This window comes from Sus scrofa, chromosome 14 (assembly GCF_054392235.1).
Source record: "Sus scrofa isolate SSC_HxYL_T2T_F1_AM1 chromosome 14, Sscrofa_HxYL_maternal_Yorkshire_Landrace_v2.0, whole genome shotgun sequence".
NCBI lineage: Eukaryota > Metazoa > Chordata > Mammalia > Artiodactyla > Suidae > Sus > Sus scrofa.
This window is the reverse complement of record NC_139396.1, coordinates 131,840,271-131,858,637: the sequence shown is the minus strand read 5'-3', so window position 1 is coordinate 131,858,637 and position 18,367 is coordinate 131,840,271. Positions and strand designations below refer to the sequence as shown.

Genomic DNA, 18,367 nt, shown 5'->3' with positions numbered 1-18,367 from the left:
GCTGAGCAGGGGCTCGTGGCTCCGCAGAGCTGGGGGGCCCCGGTGGGCCACAAGGAAGGCAACCTCAGGGGCACGATGGACTCCAGCTGGGCTGCTGCCACGTCTCTAGTGCCCAGAGCGCAGTCAATGGCAGAGGAGAGAGGGCAGCCTCCCACGGAGGGCAGAACAGGGCCAAGGCCCCACAAGGTGGGCTCCATTCTCTCCACTGGGAACCTGTTTCCTAGAGTCCTGGCCTTGGCTCAGGCCAAGGGTGTGGAGTGGGTGGGGGCAGGAGAGGTTGAAGCCACAGAGGTCCCAGCAGCTGCCCCTGTGGACAAACAGCAGGTGATGGGCAAGGTGACCTCAGACCCCCTCTCTGTGCCCTCGCCCTGAGCTATCATCATCTGTGATACCAAGAATTCTTCATAAGGACTCTTTGGTGACAGTAAGAGAGGTGCCACCAGCCTGAGGAGCTGGAGTTTGGGGCTTTCTCAAGGAGGGTGACAGAGGGCATGGGATGCTTGCAGCTGATCTCAGGGAGTCAGGGTTGCTCTGGAGGTCTTTCCAAAAACCACTGAGGGAGCAAGAAAGTTCCAGCATTTGCCTGAAACTTGATGGTCCCAGAGAATTCTCCAGGGACATTATATGTGGGAGGCCACCACAACCCCTCCCCCACAGGCAGCCACCTTAGGGTGCCCTCCCTGCAGAGGCTTGAGCCCCAGGCTCTCCGTGTAGGTGGAGGCACACCCTGAACATGGGGCGGCTGATCCTGGGACCCTGGATGGTTTCTAGCTTTATTCAGCTTTTTGTTCTAACCCAGGTTCTCACCCAGGGGTGATTTTGTCCCCACCCCAGAATACTTGAGAAGGTCCGGGGACATTCTTGGTTGTCACAAATGGGATGGGGGCACCACCGTCATCTAGTGTACAGAGGACAGGGTGCTGCTAGACGTCCTGCAATGCGCAGAACAGCCCCACGACAAAACGATCCAGCCCCAAATGTTAACTAACTCTTCTGATGGCCCAGCCCCATAGCTCACCGGAGCAATAGCAATAATAATAGAGGCCTCATTTATCAAGTGCCTTCACGTGCCGGGAACTGTGCTAAGCCTCTTACACACATTATCTTGGAAGCCCAGGCGGTCCATGGGGCCACTCGAGGGGCCTATGCAGGTTTCCATTTTTATAGGATCAATAGAATAATAATGACATCGAGATCCTGAGGTCTCTTTGTTACCAGCTCTCAAGGCCCTGTTCAGCCCACCCTGGACAGCTGGCCAAGCGCTCAGCTTCATGACTGCGTTGATGGGGACAGCCTCCCTCCTCGGCCATCCCAGAGCAGGCAGCTCATTTCTGTGGCCCAGGGAGAGGGCCTGAAGGAGGAGGCTCAGGGCAGGGCGGGTACAGAGGGCCATTCCCAGAAGCCCAACTGCACCCTTCCCAATTCTCTCTACGTGGGCTGGGGTTTCGGCAGCTCCTGCGTCTTTAGGGACAAACCCACCCAGAATAGATATTCTGTTCAGAAACAAAAGGTCACCCCACATAGTCTCTCTTCTATAGCAAAGGCCAGTCCCATACCTGGGACCCTTTACCAGGTCCACCTAGATCTTGTCAGCACTTTGAGGTCCCTGCTGGGTTGTCCTGAGTCTGAGGTCTCCTCGTGAGCCCTGGGCAGAGGTATCTGATACTGCCATCCTCAAAGCAAAAAATAAAATAAAATAAAATTTTTTTAATTTTTAAAAAATTAAATAAATAGGAGTTCCCATTGTGGTACAATGGTTAACGAATCCAACTAGGAACCATGAGGTTGCGGGTTCGATCCCTGTCCTCGCTCAGTGGGTTAAGGATCCGGCATTGCTGTGAGCTGTGGTGTAGGCCAGTAGCTATAGCTCCAATTAGACTCCTAGCCTGGGAACCTCCATATGCCGCGGGAGCGCCTCAAGAAAAGGCAAAAAGACAAAAAAAAAAAAAAAAAAAAAAACCTCCCAAGAAAAGAGGTGAGGTAATAGAGACAGCAAAAACACAGCTAAGGCTACCTCTGCCACCTGATGGAAAGGGCAAGGCCAGGACAGACTTCCAGTGATCTATCTTGTGGCCACTCTGTGCTGAGCACTTTACATGGGGTCCTTACAACCTAAACGGTGGCTATTTATCCCCGTGTTACTAATGAGGAAGGTGAGATCTGAGGGGGTCCGTAATCTCCAATCGCACAGCTAGTCCACAGAGAAACCTGGATTCAAATGCTCAGCACTTCCCCGTGTCCACCCAACCTCTGACTCTCACTGCGGAGAAGGAAAGGTACGTGCTAGAAAGGGCGAAGCGTCTGGAATCAGAAGCCCGGCGACCACACGACTCACTAGCTATGACTATGGGCGATTTCCCTTCCTCTCCAAGACTCAGTTACCTCATCTGTAAAATGGGAATGCTAATGTCAGCCCTGCTTCAGGTGATGGATGGGAGCGCCACGTATGATCCCCACTAGGGAACAGCAGGGCCCTTCACTTGTGCGAATTTGCAGGGTTCTTCTGACCTCCTTTGTTCTCCTGCAAGCAGCCTGAGGCTTGTGTGGTCCTAAACATAGCAGCCCAGGTCCCTTACAGGGGAGGTGAGCGAGGATGTGCTCCGTCTGGCTGTCTTTTACCTTTGCACATGCACAGACACACGCACACGCACACGCAGGGGTGGGGGAGTCGGCCTCTTGCCCCCTCCCACTGTGCCACGCATCTGTCCGCTGACCTGCAGCCCCTCTCCTCCCAGGACATCGCCTCCCCCAAGTTCTCCATGCCCTCCCCCGTCCGCACAGTCATCGCTGCCGACTTTGACAATGACCAGGAGCTGGAGATCTTCTTCAACAACTTCGCCCACCGCAGCCCCTCAGCCAACCGCCTCTTCCGGTAGGTGCTTCAGGCTGGCAGACGGCCACTCACCCTTCATAGGTGGGGGTCAGGGAGTGGGGGTTAGGACTCAGAGGTGTTCTCCAAGGGAAGGAGGGAGGAGGGGCCCCTGATGAAGAAGCAGAGAAGCGGGAAGGACAGGGACTGAGCGAGAGGCCGAGAGAGTTGGGGGTGGGGGGCGGGGAATCCTGGGCAGGAAGCTGGCCTTCTGCCATTGGGGTGAAATGGGTCGGGGGGCAGGGCCAAGGTGTCCCCAGAAGCCAGGCCCCACTCTACTACCCAAAGGGGTTCCAGAGCCAGGTCTGTCTGGGTGCACGTGGGGGAAGCAAAGATAGGCAGGTTTAGTGACTACAGGACTTCTCAGAGCCTTTACCACAGGAAAGGTGGATGGAGTATGCCAAGTAGATGTGACCACAGGACGCTTCTTTCAAAGATTTTTCTCTTGGGATTGGTGCTCTGCAAAACATCCTTTGGGAAAGGCTGGATGAGACAATTAGTGATAGAGAAGAATGGCAGCATGTAAGCCCTGCAGGGCGGAAGGGCTAGGTTTTTGGAGCTATCACTTCACTAAGAGGGGTCATTGGCATCAGAACCCCCTGAGGGCTTATTTACAGTACAGAATCCCTGGGCCCACCCAGATCTCCTGAATCACAGTCTCAGGCGCTGAGGCCCAAGAATCTCTCTTTTTCACACGTGTCCCCGGCATCAGGTGATTTTAACACACCAGAGTTTGAGAACTGCTGTTGGGGAACAAACCACAGGACCCATGTGGCCTGAGACGGCCCTGTTTCTGGCCGAAAATGTGCTAATGGGGCTCAGGAGCAGGTGGCGAGAGGAGGGTGGGCTAGGACCTTGGATGCAGAAAATAGGCCAGATTAGCTGCCCAGTTCCCCAAGGCCCCCATCCCCTTCCCCAGGAGGGTCCCCAACTATTAATAAAAGGCAAGAGCTGAGACTAAGTGTGTTTTAAAATATAATTATTAGCAAAGCATCAATCCTGACTGGCTGTAATCACCCCCTGAAGGCACCAGATTTACTAATTAGGTGCCTTGCAAAAAGCTTATTCACAACTTCCAGATTAATTGCGGAAGATCAATTCCTCGTTAACAGAGACACTGCTTTCCTTCTCTGGCTAATAAAGTGTCACTCGCCAGGGCCCCTGAGCACCAAGGAGTCTCTGTGGCCCAGGAACCCAGGCACCTTCCCTACCCGCCTGGCCTCTCTCAGATCTCCCAGCCACCCTCCGGCCTCCTTCCCAAGGGCAGGCTGATCCCAGGCTGTCCGTGGACAGGGTCACCACATGGTCACCCCGTGGGTTTAGTGTGTTTACCTCCACACAGCGGGAGTGGAAGCCACTTTCCAGGTACATGGCAGTGCCCCGAGTCCCCGTGGCAGATGGCTCGGTCTGGAGCACACAGCAGAGAGTCGGGGGAGGGCCTACAGCTGGGGCCACCACTCAGCTGGCAACTCTGGAAGTTTAACCCCCACCTGTCCCATACCAAGTGGGCTTGTCACCTGTGACTTAAGGGAACATTGGGAGGCTCCTCATAAGTATGCAAAGCCTTGGTGTTCTGTTTGGTTTTGCTTTTTAGGGTCACACCTGCGGCATGTGGAAGTCCCCAGGCTAGGGGTCCAATCGGAGCTGCAGCTGCCGGCCTACATGACAGCCATAGCAATGCAGGATCTGAGCCATGTCTACAACCTACAGCACAGCTCACGGCAATGCCGGATCCTTAACCCACTGAGAGAGGCCAGGGATCAAACCCATATCCTCATGGATACTAGTCAGGTTCGTTACTGCTGAGCCACAGCAACTCCCTTGATGTGCTTGAGTCTGCCAGTCCTTCAGTGATGCCTGGGAAACTGAGAACTCCTTACCTATACCAGGTGCTTAATGCACATGCAGGGGCCCTGATAACAATGGCAGGACAACAGGCATGAGCAAGGACTGTCCCCGGCCAAGCGGGGACATGTGGTGACGCCACTTAAACATCTAGACATGCCTTGATCTGTTCCCATCTCTCCACCCTGACACCTTCCCGCACTCTAGCTGGCACCGTGCGTCCAGTGCTGCAGAGCCAGCTGTTGAAAGTGCAAATCTAACCATCCCCTCTTCCACTTAAACCCTTTAGAAGCTCCGCATTACCTTCGCTTTGATGTGTCCCACAGCCTGGCCTTGTCCCCAGCCTTGTCGCTCTCCACTCCCTGGTTTATACCTAAGCACCAGACAACCTGAGCTTCTTTCACTTCTGGGTTGGGCCAGACCTGACCCCTCAGGCTGCCCACACCCTCTGCCCTCTCTGTCTCTTCTTGGTGATGCCCACTCACTCATCCCAATATCAGCTTAGTTGGCCCTTCCTCTGAGAAGCCAGTCCTGGTTGCCCAAATCTGGGTAAGCTAGCCTAGCCCTGCACCGGATCTGCTGGGCTTCCTCCTTAGGAACCCTTAACCCCATTGTCACCTGAACCCAGGGGTGGCTCTGCTCAGCTATGACAGAGTTTTCAGGACATGAGTGGACAAAGGGACTGTGGGTGCCAGCAGGCTGAGGCATACACACCTCTGACAGGGGTGCACACATCCGAGTGCACTGCCAGGCAGGTGTGCTCAGGACAGGTGCCTGTGTGGACAGAGGACACCTCCCAGGGCATCTGCTCAACCCTGCAGACACCGTGCAGTTCTGCCAGCACCCTCTGCCATCCAGCCACCAGAGGCTGCAGCTCCAGGGACCTTGACCCCCTTCTGAAGAAAGCGCTGGCCACAGGGCTGCCCTCTGGTGACTCTGTGATTTGGGCCACATGCACCTGCAATGTGGGGAGAGAGTGATACAGATCCTTCCTGGTCCTATTTATCTCCCCACTCAACCCCAGCATTGCTCCACACAGCCAGGGCAGAGCACCCATGGCTGCGAGAATCTAACATGCGAGAAAAATTAGAGAGGAGCGCTCGCCGCCATCATCAGCGTTCAGTTCAATGTGCAGAAAGAACAAGACTTTCACAGTGGACTTTATAGCAAATATTACTGTGACTCAGAGTTCAAGACAGACAGAACCCCAGCAACGCAAAAGGACCTTTTCCTCCCTTTTGCCTCTGGAATTCCTCCCTGCATCCCACAGACGTGTGCATGGAGCTTGCCGAGAGCCAGGCACTGTGTTAGATGCTGCGGGAGATGCAAAGAGGAATAATACACAGTCCCAGCCTACAAAGAGCTCACAGTCTAACTGGGGAGATAAGATGCATTCATACAGAGCTTCAATACACGGCAGAAAGTGATAAAGTCCAGGAAAGTGACAAAGGCAGAGCAGGAAGGCATTGCTTCCAGCAGGGAGGGCTTGGCAGAAGTGACATTTGGGGTGGTGGGGGCGGGGACACCACATGTAGCATCTAGAACTCAGAAACCCAGGGCCACTTGAAGGAAAGTGAAGGTCAGTTGAAGGTAGTTACACCCCTGTCCCTTCTCCATCCATCAACTGCCCTTCCCTGGGCTGTCTATAATTCATCCATTAGAGAAGGAAAAATCAATATTTACCAACATAAATTAAAACCCAGGAAAGGCGCAGGCAGGGTGCAGCAGGGTCTGTGAGCACGGTGGCTCTATCGGTATCCCGTGGCAGCTCATGCACAGCAGGGTCTCGGGATGCTCAGGGGACAGGGAACGGAGCTATGGGCCTCTGGGACCAGGAGGCCACTGGGGCTTCGCCAGCATGTTGTCATCCACGAACAGCCTGTCTCCTCTCCTGCAGGGTCATCCGCAGGGAACACGGCGATCCCCTCATCGAGGAGCTCAATCCTGGCGATGCCTTGGAGCCTGAGGGCCGGGGCACAGGTGAGGGCACCTGAGGGCTCCAGCCTGCACACCCCCGTCTCAGCGCTGCCCGTAGCCTGGGGTGAGAGCAGGAGGGATAGAGCAGCCGGTCCCACAGCTGGACTCCTCCCATCCCTGCCCCTCTGAGGCTGAGATCCTGGGCAGGGGTGAGATGCAGGGAGGAGCCCCTGGGAGCGCCAGAAAGGAAGCAAAGGAGAGGAAAGTCCATTCTCCCAGTCCCAGCGCCAGGGGGTCAGAGGTGTGGGAATCTATGGGCAATGGCTTTTCTGGTGAGCAGGGAAAGGAGAGGCTGAGTGTCCTGCAGTCTGATCCCTCCTGACACGTAGCCTAGTATCCAGAGAAAGAGCACGGGATCAGGAGTCCCAAGACCCGGCCCTGCCAATGCCTCACCTGTGGTCTTGGGAAAGGGTCTTCTCCATACCCACAAAATGGGGATAATTGCCTCTGCCCTCCTCACATCGCTGGGTGATAAGGACCAAAGGACACCAGGTATGTGCAGAGAAGCAATAGATTGACAAACACTGTGCCGATATAAAGGGCGTGTATAATGGACCAGGAAGAAGCCCTCATAGTCTGAGTTGTTTGCACCCATGCTCTCCTTGCAAAAATCCAGGGCAAGGAAAGAGACACCCCCCTCTGTGTATTCCTGTCACGAGCGGCTGCTAAAAAGGAGAGGATTTGCGCTTCAAGCTGCAGTCTTCCTGCCCAGCACCGTGCTCTTAGCTTCCCAAACTCAGGACGTGAACCTGGCCCTGGTCACGACCCCCTCTCTGCTGTGGGTCTCCTGGCCGATGGCCAGAGTGAAATCTGTGCTGTTGCAGGGGGTGTGGTGACAGACTTCGATGGAGACGGGATGCTGGACCTCATCTTGTCCCACGGAGAGTCCATGGCTCAGCCACTGTCCGTCTTCCGGGGGAATCAGGTGTGCATGGACCTCAGGACTCACAGAGCCCAGCCCAAAGAGCTCGCCGGGGCCCGGGTGGACGAGGGCAAAGGAGCCCTGGATGCTTGCTTGACTGGCGAGGCGGGAAATGGCCATCCCGGGACCAGAGGAAGCAAATAAATTCCCAGCAGCACAGTAAACCTCCAGGAAGCGCTGCCTCTGGGAGAAGCCCTCTGCCCCTCCGCCTTCCATCAGCACTTCAAAAACCCGTTTCCCTGAGTCAGTTGGCTTTCCCTGCTCTTTGCAAACTTCAGCCAGCCTGCCTGCTGTGTCCACCCTCCCCACCCAGCTCCCCCCCCACTTCCTCTGCCCCTTTTCTTCTCCCCCTCTTTCTCCTTCTCTCTCTCACCCTCCCCTCCCTGCTTCTTCCACTCACCCCCCCTGATGCCTGGGCCTGCCTTCCTCCCCCCTACAGGGCTTCAGCAACAACTGGCTGCGAGTGGTGCCGCGAACCCGGTTTGGGGCCTTCGCCAGGGGCGCTAAGGTCGTGCTTTACACCAAGAAGAGCGGGGCCCACCTGAGGATCATTGACGGGGGCTCGGGGTACCTGTGCGAGATGGAGCCCGTGGCACACTTTGGCCTGGGTGAGTCAGGGCTGGGGGTGGGCGAGGGGCAGGCAGTGAGCGCTTGTCGGGACAGTGAGGGCTGAAACTGCATCCCATCCCGCTGAGATGCAGGACTCACAGCCTGAGCATCTCCCAGGTACCATGTTACCGTGACACCAGCAGCTGGAGTCAACCCTTCTGTGAGAGGAGCAGGAGGGAGCTCAGGAAGGTTTTCAGGCCCCACCCCTTGCTAGGGTCCCCATCCTGGTGCCTCTGAGGAATTACTTCACCTTGGGTCAGAGTCTTTAATCCTCCATTTGTTCTTCAAACAATGGCCAGGACCAAACCTGTCCAAACCAGCGGCTTTCCAGGCCTCTTAGACATTGGTTCGGTGATTAAAGTGTCTCATCAAACCTCGTGCCTTCTTGGCTTCTAGACTTGAGAAAAGCACGCATTCTCAGCAGGAGCGATAGCATCCCCAAGAGGGTAAAAACTGGTTCTTGGCTGGGGCAGGGGAATTGAAAGAAATCCTACTCTTTTATGTATATGTATTATTATATATATGAATGAATATTATAGATGTACATTTTATATATGTATACATATGTATAAAACATAAACTGATATACTCTACACCTGTAGTATTAATAAGGTGTAACTATACAACTATTAGAACAGCTAAAGTGAAAAAGAATGACAATACTAAATGCTGGTAAGGATGTAGAGAAACTGGATTTCTCATTCACTGTTGGTACAGCTACCCTGGACAATAGTTTGACAGTTTCTTTCAAAGACAAAAAAACTAAACTATAAAACAGCTACAAGCCCCAGCCGTTGTACTCCTGGGCATTTATCCTAGATGAATGTTCATATAAAAATCTATAGATAATTGTTCATAGCAGCTTTGTCTGTAATAGCCCAAATTGGAAATGACCTTGAGTCCTTCCATAGTTGAATGGGTCAACACATTATGGTCCATCCACACCGTGGAATATTACTCAGCAGTAAAAATGAATGAATTGTTTTTTGGGGTTTTGGTGGGGTTTTTTTTTTTTTTTTTTTTTTTTTTTTTTTTTGCTTTTTAAGGCTGCACCTGTGTCATGTGGAAGTTCCCAGGCTAGGGGTCAAATTGGAGCTGTAGCTGCCGGCCACAGCCACAGCCATAGCAACACAGGATCCGCCCTACACCACAGCTTCTAGCAACATTGGATCCTTAACCCACTGAGAGAGGCCAGGGATCGAACCTACGTCCTCATGGATGCTAGTCCGATTCATTAACCACTGAGCCACAACGGGAACTCCAAAAGGACTCTTGATACACACAGCAACTTGGATAGCTCTCACGGGCATTATGGTGGGTAAAAAAAAAACAGTCTCAAAAAGTCACATATTGTTGATTCCATGTATAGAATGTTCTTAAAATGACAAAATTATAGAGATGGAAAATAGATGGTTGCTGGAGGTTAGAAATGGTGAAAAGGAGAGAGGTGGGAATAACTCTAAAGGGATAGCCCCAGGGAGGTCTTTGTGGTGATGGAGCAGTTCTGTTCATTATGGTGGTGGCTGCAGGAATCTGCAGATGATAAAACAACAGAGAACTTAGACACACACTGTACCAAGGTCAATTTCCTGGTTTTGATATTGTATTACAGTTAAGTAAGGTGTAACCATTTGGGGGAAACTGGATGAAAGGTATACAAGACCCCTCTGTGCTCTCTTTGCAACTTCCTGTGAATCAATAATTCTTTCAAAATAAAACTTTTTTTTTTTTTTTTGGTCTTTTTAGGGCTGCACCCGTAGCACATGGAGGTTCCCAGCCTAGGGGTTTAATCAGAGCCGCAGCCACAGCCACAGCCACGCAGGATCCAAGCCATGTCAGCAACCTACACCACAGCTCATGGCAATGCTGGATCCTTAACCCACCGAGCAAGGCCAGGGATCAAACCCACATCCTCATGGATGCCAGTCGGGTTTGCTAACCACTGAGCCACTACGGGAACTTCCAAAATAAAGCTTTTTTTAAAAAAGACACTGAAGGTGGGAATTAGAGGAAAAAACTCTTAAAAGCCTTGTTAGGGAGGAAGTGGAGTAATGGAAAAAATGTTGAGAAACACTGCAAGTGGTGAGAGGGGCAAGAGAGTCTTTACTAAAACCCAATGGTTAAGAAAACATTTGAGTCAAATATACCTAGGTTCAAAATCAGTCACTCTCCCCCATGTGTTAGCACCTCATGAGTTGATACAATGTTAATATAAAAAGAGTAGGCCGAGTTCCCATGGTGTGCTGCAGAAACTAATCCGACTAGGAACCATGAGGTTGCAGGTTCGATCCCTGGCCTCGCTCAGTGGGTTAAGGATCCGGCGTTGCCGTGAGCTGTGGTGTAGGTCTCAGACTCAGCTCGGAGCTGGTGTTGCTGTGGCTCTGGTGTACGCCGGCAGCAACAACTCTGATTAGACCCCTAGCCTGGAACTTCCATATGCCGCTAGTGCGGCTCTAAAAAGCAAAAAAAAAAAAAAAAAAAAAAAGGTAGACAATATGGTCTCTAAGTAACAAATATATATGTGTATACGTTAATACGAAAAACCAAAAGAAAATCTGAAAAGTATAAACAGTGTCCTCTCTGAGTGGCTGGATCAGTATCATTCCAGGTGTGGTGACACTTTTCTTATTTCATTTCATCCTCATGGAAAACTGAGTATCAGAACAATTAAGAAAGCCTCCCCAGGTCCCGTGCTAGGTAAGTGGCAGAGCTGGGATGCAAATCCAGACCTGCCTGTGGATGTGATTTTTATTTTCTTCCATATTGGGTGTGTGTGAGTGTTTTCCAATTTTTATAGGCAACACATAATATTTATATAGTCTGAAAAAGAAGCATAAATATTTAGGGCACCCAAGGCCGGCTTATCTGAGCGTGTTCTCAGGCTATTTCACCCTGGGTGGGTTGGCCCGCAGTTGGAAGTCTGTCACTTTTAAGGCAGCCGTTTGCTAGGCTGGCCCTAAAAGTACAAGATGACTTTGAAATACGTGGCCCTCGCTTGCAAAATAGCAGTAGCCAACTGTAAACTAAGCACTTAGTCTCTGCCCCTCAGTGGGCAAAGTGTTTTGCTCAAGACACCTCATCCCAACCTCACCACAACAGGATGCATTAGGAATCATAACCCCCATTCTGCAGGTCAGGAAACTGAGGCTGAGTTAAGTAACCTGCCCGGAATCACCCCTCCAGAAAGTAGGAAGGGCTGGGTTTGGACCCCAGCTTCTTGAACACACAGTCTGAATTCGTAACCACGGTGACTGACTGCTGGCCTTCCCATAGCTGCTCTGTGTGCAGCCAGCCAACGTCCTCCTGCTCTGCCTCTTTCTTAACTGGACATCCATGACCCCACAGTTACCAGCTGACCCAAGTGAGACCACCCGCACCGGGATGACTGCCATGGTATCGTGGGCAGGATGCTTATCCACGTACCTGGCTTGGATATCAGCTCCATTGTACAGATGTGGAAATGGAGGCTCACAAAGCCATCAGCAGTGAGACCAGGACTGGGGCCGGGTTCTCCTTCCCCATCCCATGGCTGCCTCTGCTATTTTGAAATGTGTGTTTGGAGTCTTCTTGGGTCTCTTCTCTGGCCAGTATCTGCCCCTGCCAAGAGAACAGATCTGCTTCTTCAGCTGGGCAGCCACAGCAGAGCCATTGGGGGAGATTATGGTGGTACAAGAGCCTCTGTCCCTCTTCCTGACTGTCCGCCTCCCCGCTGCTCAGGATTTTGGAGGCTGCACCAGCCTGGGATCCCTCCTGACTGCCAATCCTTGCTGTTTTGCAAAGCCTGGGGATTTGTTCTGGCTCTGAATGCTGGTTCAAACTGTGCCACGGGTCCCCCGCAGCCTCCTCTCTGTTGCCACATCCCCTCCCAGAAAGGTACAGAAGGAAGGTGACGCTTGGGGACCAGCCCCTGCAGGTCAGTCTTGGGCCTGGCAGTGAGATTCCCTGAGGCCACTTAGCAGGCAGTGGGGCAGCAGGTGGACAGGCAAGAGGCAGGAGGCCTCCATCCCTGCAGCTCCAAGGCCCCACCATCTGGAAGGATCTTCCTGGATCTACCAGAGCACAGGCCCTCCTGACTGATGGAGGGGCCAGCAAGGAGGCAGGAAGAGAGGGAGCTGATGGGAAGGCCAGATGGAAAATGGAAAAAGCAAGAACAATGGGGAGACCGAGACGGGGCCCAGGGGAGACCAAGAGACACAGAGAGACGTGGCAGAGACAAATGAAATACAGAAATTCTCCCTGCCCTCCAGGCTCAGTCCCATGAAAGAGACAGATGGACGCTGGAGCCCTCATGCAAACAGACTTGCCATCAGATGTGCCATCGCACTGGCCCAGTGGCTCTGAGAGCACTAAGGCAGGAAAATTTCACCCCCATCTGGGCAGTTTTTTCAAGGAAGTGAGCCTCGAACTAGGTCTAGGAGGATGGTAGGAATTTGGAAGGTGTGGTGGGGGCCGGAGGAGAGCACCCAGGGGCCGGGCTGGCTTGAACAAAGGCCGGAGCTGGGGGTGTTCGCCATGTCCATAGAACGAAAGGTCTGGTGGGAACGGAGCCAGGAAGGGAGCCCAGGGGCACCCAGAGCCAGGCTGAGAGGGCGGGCTAAACAGAGGGGGTTGCAGAGCCCGGAAAGCCAAAGCCAGGCTTCACTGTGGGAGGGCAGGGCTGCGAATGTGCCCAGGAGCCACTCACAGGGTCGGTGTCCTGGCACCAGGAGCCCTGCAGGGAAAGCAGGATTTGCAATTGTTTTTATTTTTTATTTATTTTTTTATTTTTAGGGCCGCACCCGTGGCATATGGAGGTTCCCAGGCTAGGGATCTAATCGGAGCTACACCTGCTGGCCTATACCACAGCCACAGTAACACAGGATCTGAGCTTCATCTGCGACCTACACCACAGCTCACAGCAAGGCTGGATCCTTAACCCACCAAGCGAGGCCAGGGATGGAACCCACAACCTCACGGTTCCTAGTCGGATTTGCCTCCGCTGCACCACGATGGGAACTCCTTGCAATTTTTTTTGTTTGTTTGTTTTTAGAAGACTTTATTTTTTTTTTTTTTTTTTTTTTGCTGACTGTAAGAATAATATATATTGGTTATAGACAAACTAGAAAACATAGCATCATAAAAAAAGAAAGTAAAAATAACCCATAATCGCACGACTATGTTGAGAATATTAAGCAAAAAAGAAAACTTTCGGAGTTCCCATTGTGGCTCAGTGGTTAACGAACCCAATTAGTACCCATGAGGATGTGGGTTCGCTCCCTGGCCTTGCTCAGTGGGTTTAAGGATCTGGCGTTGCTGTGAGCTGTGCTGTAGGTTGAAGACATGGCTCAGATCCTGTGTGGCTGTGGCTGTGGCCAGCAGCTACAGCTCCGATTCGACTCTTAGCCTGGGAACCTCCATATGCCACAGTTGCGGCCCTAAAAAACAAAAAAGACCCCCCCAAATTTTTCTCCTTTCACCCTCCCGCAGTATCATTTGCCTACTTACTTACTGAGCACCTACTATATGCCAAGCACTAACCCTTGCCATGGGCGATTTTAGATTCTAGTGGACGGAGGAGTAGCCTACAGTACCTAATCAACATAATGAGGAGAGGAGATGCGTATATGAGATGTTAGACAATGTTAAGTGCTGTGACAAAAAGAATATGCATGACAAGGTGAGGGGAATAGAAAGGTAGGTAAGGACTACACTGAACCTGGGTGGGCTGTTCCCAGTTCCATGCTTTTTGATGTGATTTTATTCCATGCAAAATACACGAGAGCATGTTTATAGACAAATATGCCATAGAATTTTTTTTTAACAGAAATGATTACACTCTCCCTATTATTGCCCAAACCTCTTTTTTTTTCATTCTTACCCGTATATCCTGGACTTCATTCCAGGTCCATGCATGTCTCTTTTGTTTTCCTTTCGAGTGGCACACTGTTTCACTGTGTGGCTGCATTCATAATTTATTTAGCAGGTCCCCTATCGACAGACAGTTCAAAGGTTTCCAGTCCTGAGCCGTGTGTTTTGTGGTGGTTGGGGTGAGAAGGAGCGTGTACAGAACAGGACTATAGAAAGGGCTGCCCTGACTGAGCGCGTGGACGTGTGGCTCCAGGCTGTGCGGGAAGGGCAGAGGGCTGCAGGAAGCCCGCTTTCCAACGCTCCTGCTCAGCCCCTCTGACCCTGCTCTTTCCTCTCTCCGGGAACCACCCCCGCCCAGCCTCCTCCTGACTTTGCAGCAAGGTGTGCTGGGAGGCTTGGCTAGTCCGCAGACCTGCGTGGGTGCCCACGTGCACCTCTCAGAAGACAGTGCCCACCCCCACCCCCACCCCTGCACGTCCTTTCCCCACGCATCTGGGCAGCTCCTCACTCACTGGCTGGAGGATGAACACCTCCTGGGGCTGCAGGCCTTTGCCCGGTCAGTGGGGAGCTGTGGGCAGAGGACTCAGCTTTCTCAGACCTCACGTGCCCTCCTGGACTGCATCGCATCACCTAATAAAAACTCAGGGACCTTGCTATGTTTTATGTTCTGGGGGTTCCCAGAGGTTGTGTACAGCGCTCTCAGCTTCATCCTATAGAACCGTCCCACGCAGCCCTGCTCAGGGGGTGCCCCTGGCGGAGTTCTGCCGTCCTTCTCCACCCTACCCTGGCCTCTCCCTGCTCCTCCTGGTGCAGATGGCCCGCCGGGCTCAAAAATAAGCCCGGGTAGTTCCCATCGTGGCTCACTGGTTAACGAATCTGACTAGGAACCAAGAGGTTGTGGGTTCGATCTGCCCTTGCTCCGTGGGTTAAGGATCCGGCGTTGCCGTGAGCTGTGGTTTAGGTTGCAGACCCAACTCGAATCCCGCGTTGCTGTGGCTCTGGCCTAGGCCGGCAGCTACAGCTCCGATTTGACTCCTAGCCTGGGAACCTCCATGTGCTGCAGGAGCGGCCCTAGAAAAGGCAAAAAGACAAAAAAAAAAAATAATAATAATAATAAATAAGCGTTTCTGCTCACAGCCCTTGTTGGGTGCCACGCTGCACCCTGGCTGCTCTGAACCAACATCCCAGCCCTGCACAGCCATCCCTGCTTATCCCCCCCGGGGCTCTCCAGTTCCTGGCTGGCAGAGGGCTAACCAGCTCTACCAAACCCAGGAAATGAAAACAAGTGCCAGTTCTCTCCTTGCCTCGCCAGCGCCCACTAGGGGGCTCCCCACTGGGCCAGTCCTCCCCAGGCTTGGAAGGCACCCCCATCCCCTACACATATACACCCTGCCTTCCTTTCAGCCGATTGTTTCCAAGTGACTCAGAGCTGCCTCCAAGCCGGCTGGTGCTCATTTAGGGAGGGAAAATTCGGTGGCCCACATAGAAATTGCTTTATTAAAGTGCAAAAATATTCCACCAACTGTATTCCCACCATCTGTTGTGCTTGTAATTCTTCTGAAAAGCGCAATTCTCTGTGCCTCTGTGGCCTTTGTCCTTTAAAAGCTGCCAGAGGCGACTCCCTCCTGCTTTTAATGGGGCCTCCTCTGTTCACGACCCAGCTCCTCAACACCCAGGCCCCAGCAGTCTGGCAAGCTTAAAGGCCACCCTTGTGTGATGTCTGGGGGCTGGGCCCCCTCGTTTGTGCTGCTGCTTCAAAACCTGAGATTTCTGGGGCAGGGGGAACAGCCGGGCCTGGGGGCAGGAGCCCAGATTCCAGTCCTAGCTCAGACACCTGCAAGTCACTGCACCCTGCCATCCTCGGTGTCTGCATCTGGAGAGTGGGTATAAACTCTCCCTCTCGGAGTAAATGGGAAGATTTAAGTCAGCCACACCTGTGAAGGCTCCAGTGTCCTTCCCCCCGTCTCTCCTCGCACCCACCTCACCTGACACACGTACTCACCCTCTGCTTCGACAGCTTTGAACTTCTCCCTGATCTTCAACATACTCGCCCTTTTCATGCCCCTGTACCTTTGCCCACATGCTGTAGCCTCAGCCTGGAATGCTTCTTCCTTCTCTTCTCCGCCTCACAAGCTGTTATTCCTGCAACAAGCCATGAAATGACTTTTAACACCCACCCCTCTCACCAAGTGGTACCAACGCTATGGGTGGGCTTTCCCAGTTTATTACAGCGTAATCACTATGTTCATTGCCCCACGGGGCTGAGCTCCTCCCGGATGGGGCCTGGGTCCGTCGCCTTCCTGCTAAATCCCAGAGATCCCTGCATGATGCTTGGCCCGGGGGCGGACTGGGCAGTAGAACAGAGGTTTAGCAGATACAGGCTTTGGGATCAGACATTCCCGTCCGGGTAACTGAGTAATTCCCTTCACCTCTCCAAATCTCATCCCCCTCAACTCTAAAACAGAAATGATCAAATGAGTACCTTCTCGTGGAGATGCTGTGTGATCCAAGGCAGTCACACCGAGAACCACCTGGCACAGTTTGGGGTGCACACTCTCTAGTGTCATTGCCAACAAGTGGAAAGCCCTTTGTGAACCACAGGGTGTGCCCGCCCCCCAGCCCCCAGCTTAGAAATGATGAGGATAGGAGCCCTGCGGGTGACCCTCAGCCAGGACAGGGCTCACATTCCAAGAAAGAAGACCGGTCTTTCTTTGATGGGCTAGAACTCCCACTTTCCAGATGAGGAAACTGAGGCCCCGAGAGGGTCCCCCAAGGTGGCAAAATAATCAGTGGCAAAGGAGATGTGTTCCCCGTGGCTGACTTACCTCTGAGCCCCTGCCCCTCCTCCCTGGGTTGGGAGGAAGGCAGGAAGCAAGATTCAGATGCAGGATGTAAATTTGTGTGTGTCTATGAATATTCGGCAACTCTTTTGAGTTATTTGTGGCACTTCTGTCAGGCTGGAAAATGTATTCATGTAGCCGGTCTGTTGGCTTAGGTGAGAAACATTTGCTTTTCTTTGTCTCCATTTTTTAAAATGGAAAAATGTTTACTTTTTATATCTGCCACTTAATTTGGGTGCTGAAGACCCTAAAAATGCCCATCTTTTGAACTTCAAGAGGCTGTTTCAAAACAGAAGTGCGGGCAGTGGACAAGCCCCAATCCTATTTTCATCCCCTTCGCCAACATGAATTCTTGTGGAAGGAGGAAGCGGGGGAGTAGGGGTTTATATGAAATGTTTTCTGGCTTAATAAAGCCAACTCCAGAACCAGTAAGCCTGGTCTGAAAGGGGGAGTCTCTGTGGGAAGAGAAGCTGTACCACATGGGGCGGGGGGCGGGGGGTGCTGCTCTGCCGTGCCCATGCCCACGCAGGCAGAGGCTGCCCGAGGCTGGAACGCTACCATGAGGTGGCTCTGGAGGCCTTGGGTCGCAGGGAGCAAAAGGGGACCAAACACAGGCAGGCTCAGGAAGCGGATGATGTGGCTCTCAAGGTGACCTTCCTCCGGAAGCCCCAGACTGACGTGTTGGGACTCGGGGAGAGAGATGCAGCTGGGTCCTTCCACGCCGTGCTGTCTCAGCTCCCACCTCAGAGCGGACCTCGGCCCAGAGGCATCTGCACAGAGATTGCCCTCCAAGTTTGGACGTGGCTTCCATGCTTTTCTGAAATAGGAGAACCCCTTTTGTACATGAAAATCTTCCACAGACTACCCGCGGCCCCCACGGTAGCAACCATTGTAAAAGGCACTGGTGGACGGGAGGGATCAAAAGCTGCGATGAATTCGACAGCATTCGAATTTTAGTTTCCCTTGTTTCCTGGCAATGTCTAGATACAGGAAAGGGGAAAGTAGCACCTGCGTGTGGGTGACATCATTTATTCAGCCCACGAATGATGCTTGCGGGGGAGTGTCTGGATCTATGGACCCCTAAGCACCGAGCCATATCTGGCCAGCCCTGGGAGGGGACAAAGTGGGGCCTGCCCCCTCCCTCCTACCTGGGCTAAGCACTGCCCTCTCTCCCAGGTGCCTGACCAGAGAAGGGCCTCTCCCTGCAGGTGAGGCCCAGCCCCCACCTCCTCCCCACCCCAATCCATCACCATTAGCCTGACCTTGTCTCGGTGACGGGCCTGATGCCTTAAGCAGGGAGCCGGGGCCGCTTTGACAATGCCTAAACACCTGACAAATCTTTCCAGCCTGCTCTCTGCCAATGATGCAACACACTGCTTTAAAGGATGTGTGGCTGGATTCCCTGTGAATATTCTCTGAGCTTCGCCACCGGTAGTTTTTGGAAACATCTCAGCTTTG

The 18,367-nt window shown here is 52.8% G+C and overlaps 1 protein-coding gene and 1 long non-coding RNA gene across 5 annotated transcripts in view; one reads left to right on the top strand and one right to left on the bottom strand.

Annotated features, from left to right (window-relative positions):
* Positions 1 to 18,367, top strand: part of CRTAC1 (cartilage acidic protein 1) — a 168,000-nt gene that overhangs the window by 129,821 nt on the left and 19,812 nt on the right. For all 4 annotated transcript variants that reach the window (XM_084995019.1, XM_021074420.2, XM_084995020.1 and 1 more), the window contains exons 8-11: positions 2,736 to 2,872; positions 6,612 to 6,694; positions 7,516 to 7,616; positions 8,053 to 8,221. In XM_084995019.1, the coding sequence (XP_084851145.1) occupies positions 2,736 to 2,872; positions 6,612 to 6,694; positions 7,516 to 7,616; positions 8,053 to 8,221 (490 nt within the window). The remainder of the gene's footprint in view (positions 1 to 2,735; positions 2,873 to 6,611; positions 6,695 to 7,515; positions 7,617 to 8,052; positions 8,222 to 18,367) is intronic.
* On the bottom strand, positions 9,571 to 17,726 carry LOC102159656 (uncharacterized). The gene is made up of 3 exons (XR_309569.4): positions 16,072 to 17,726; positions 11,646 to 11,819; positions 9,571 to 9,755 (listed from the first exon to the last, which is right to left on the bottom strand). It is a non-coding gene; the product is annotated as an uncharacterized LOC102159656 (long non-coding RNA).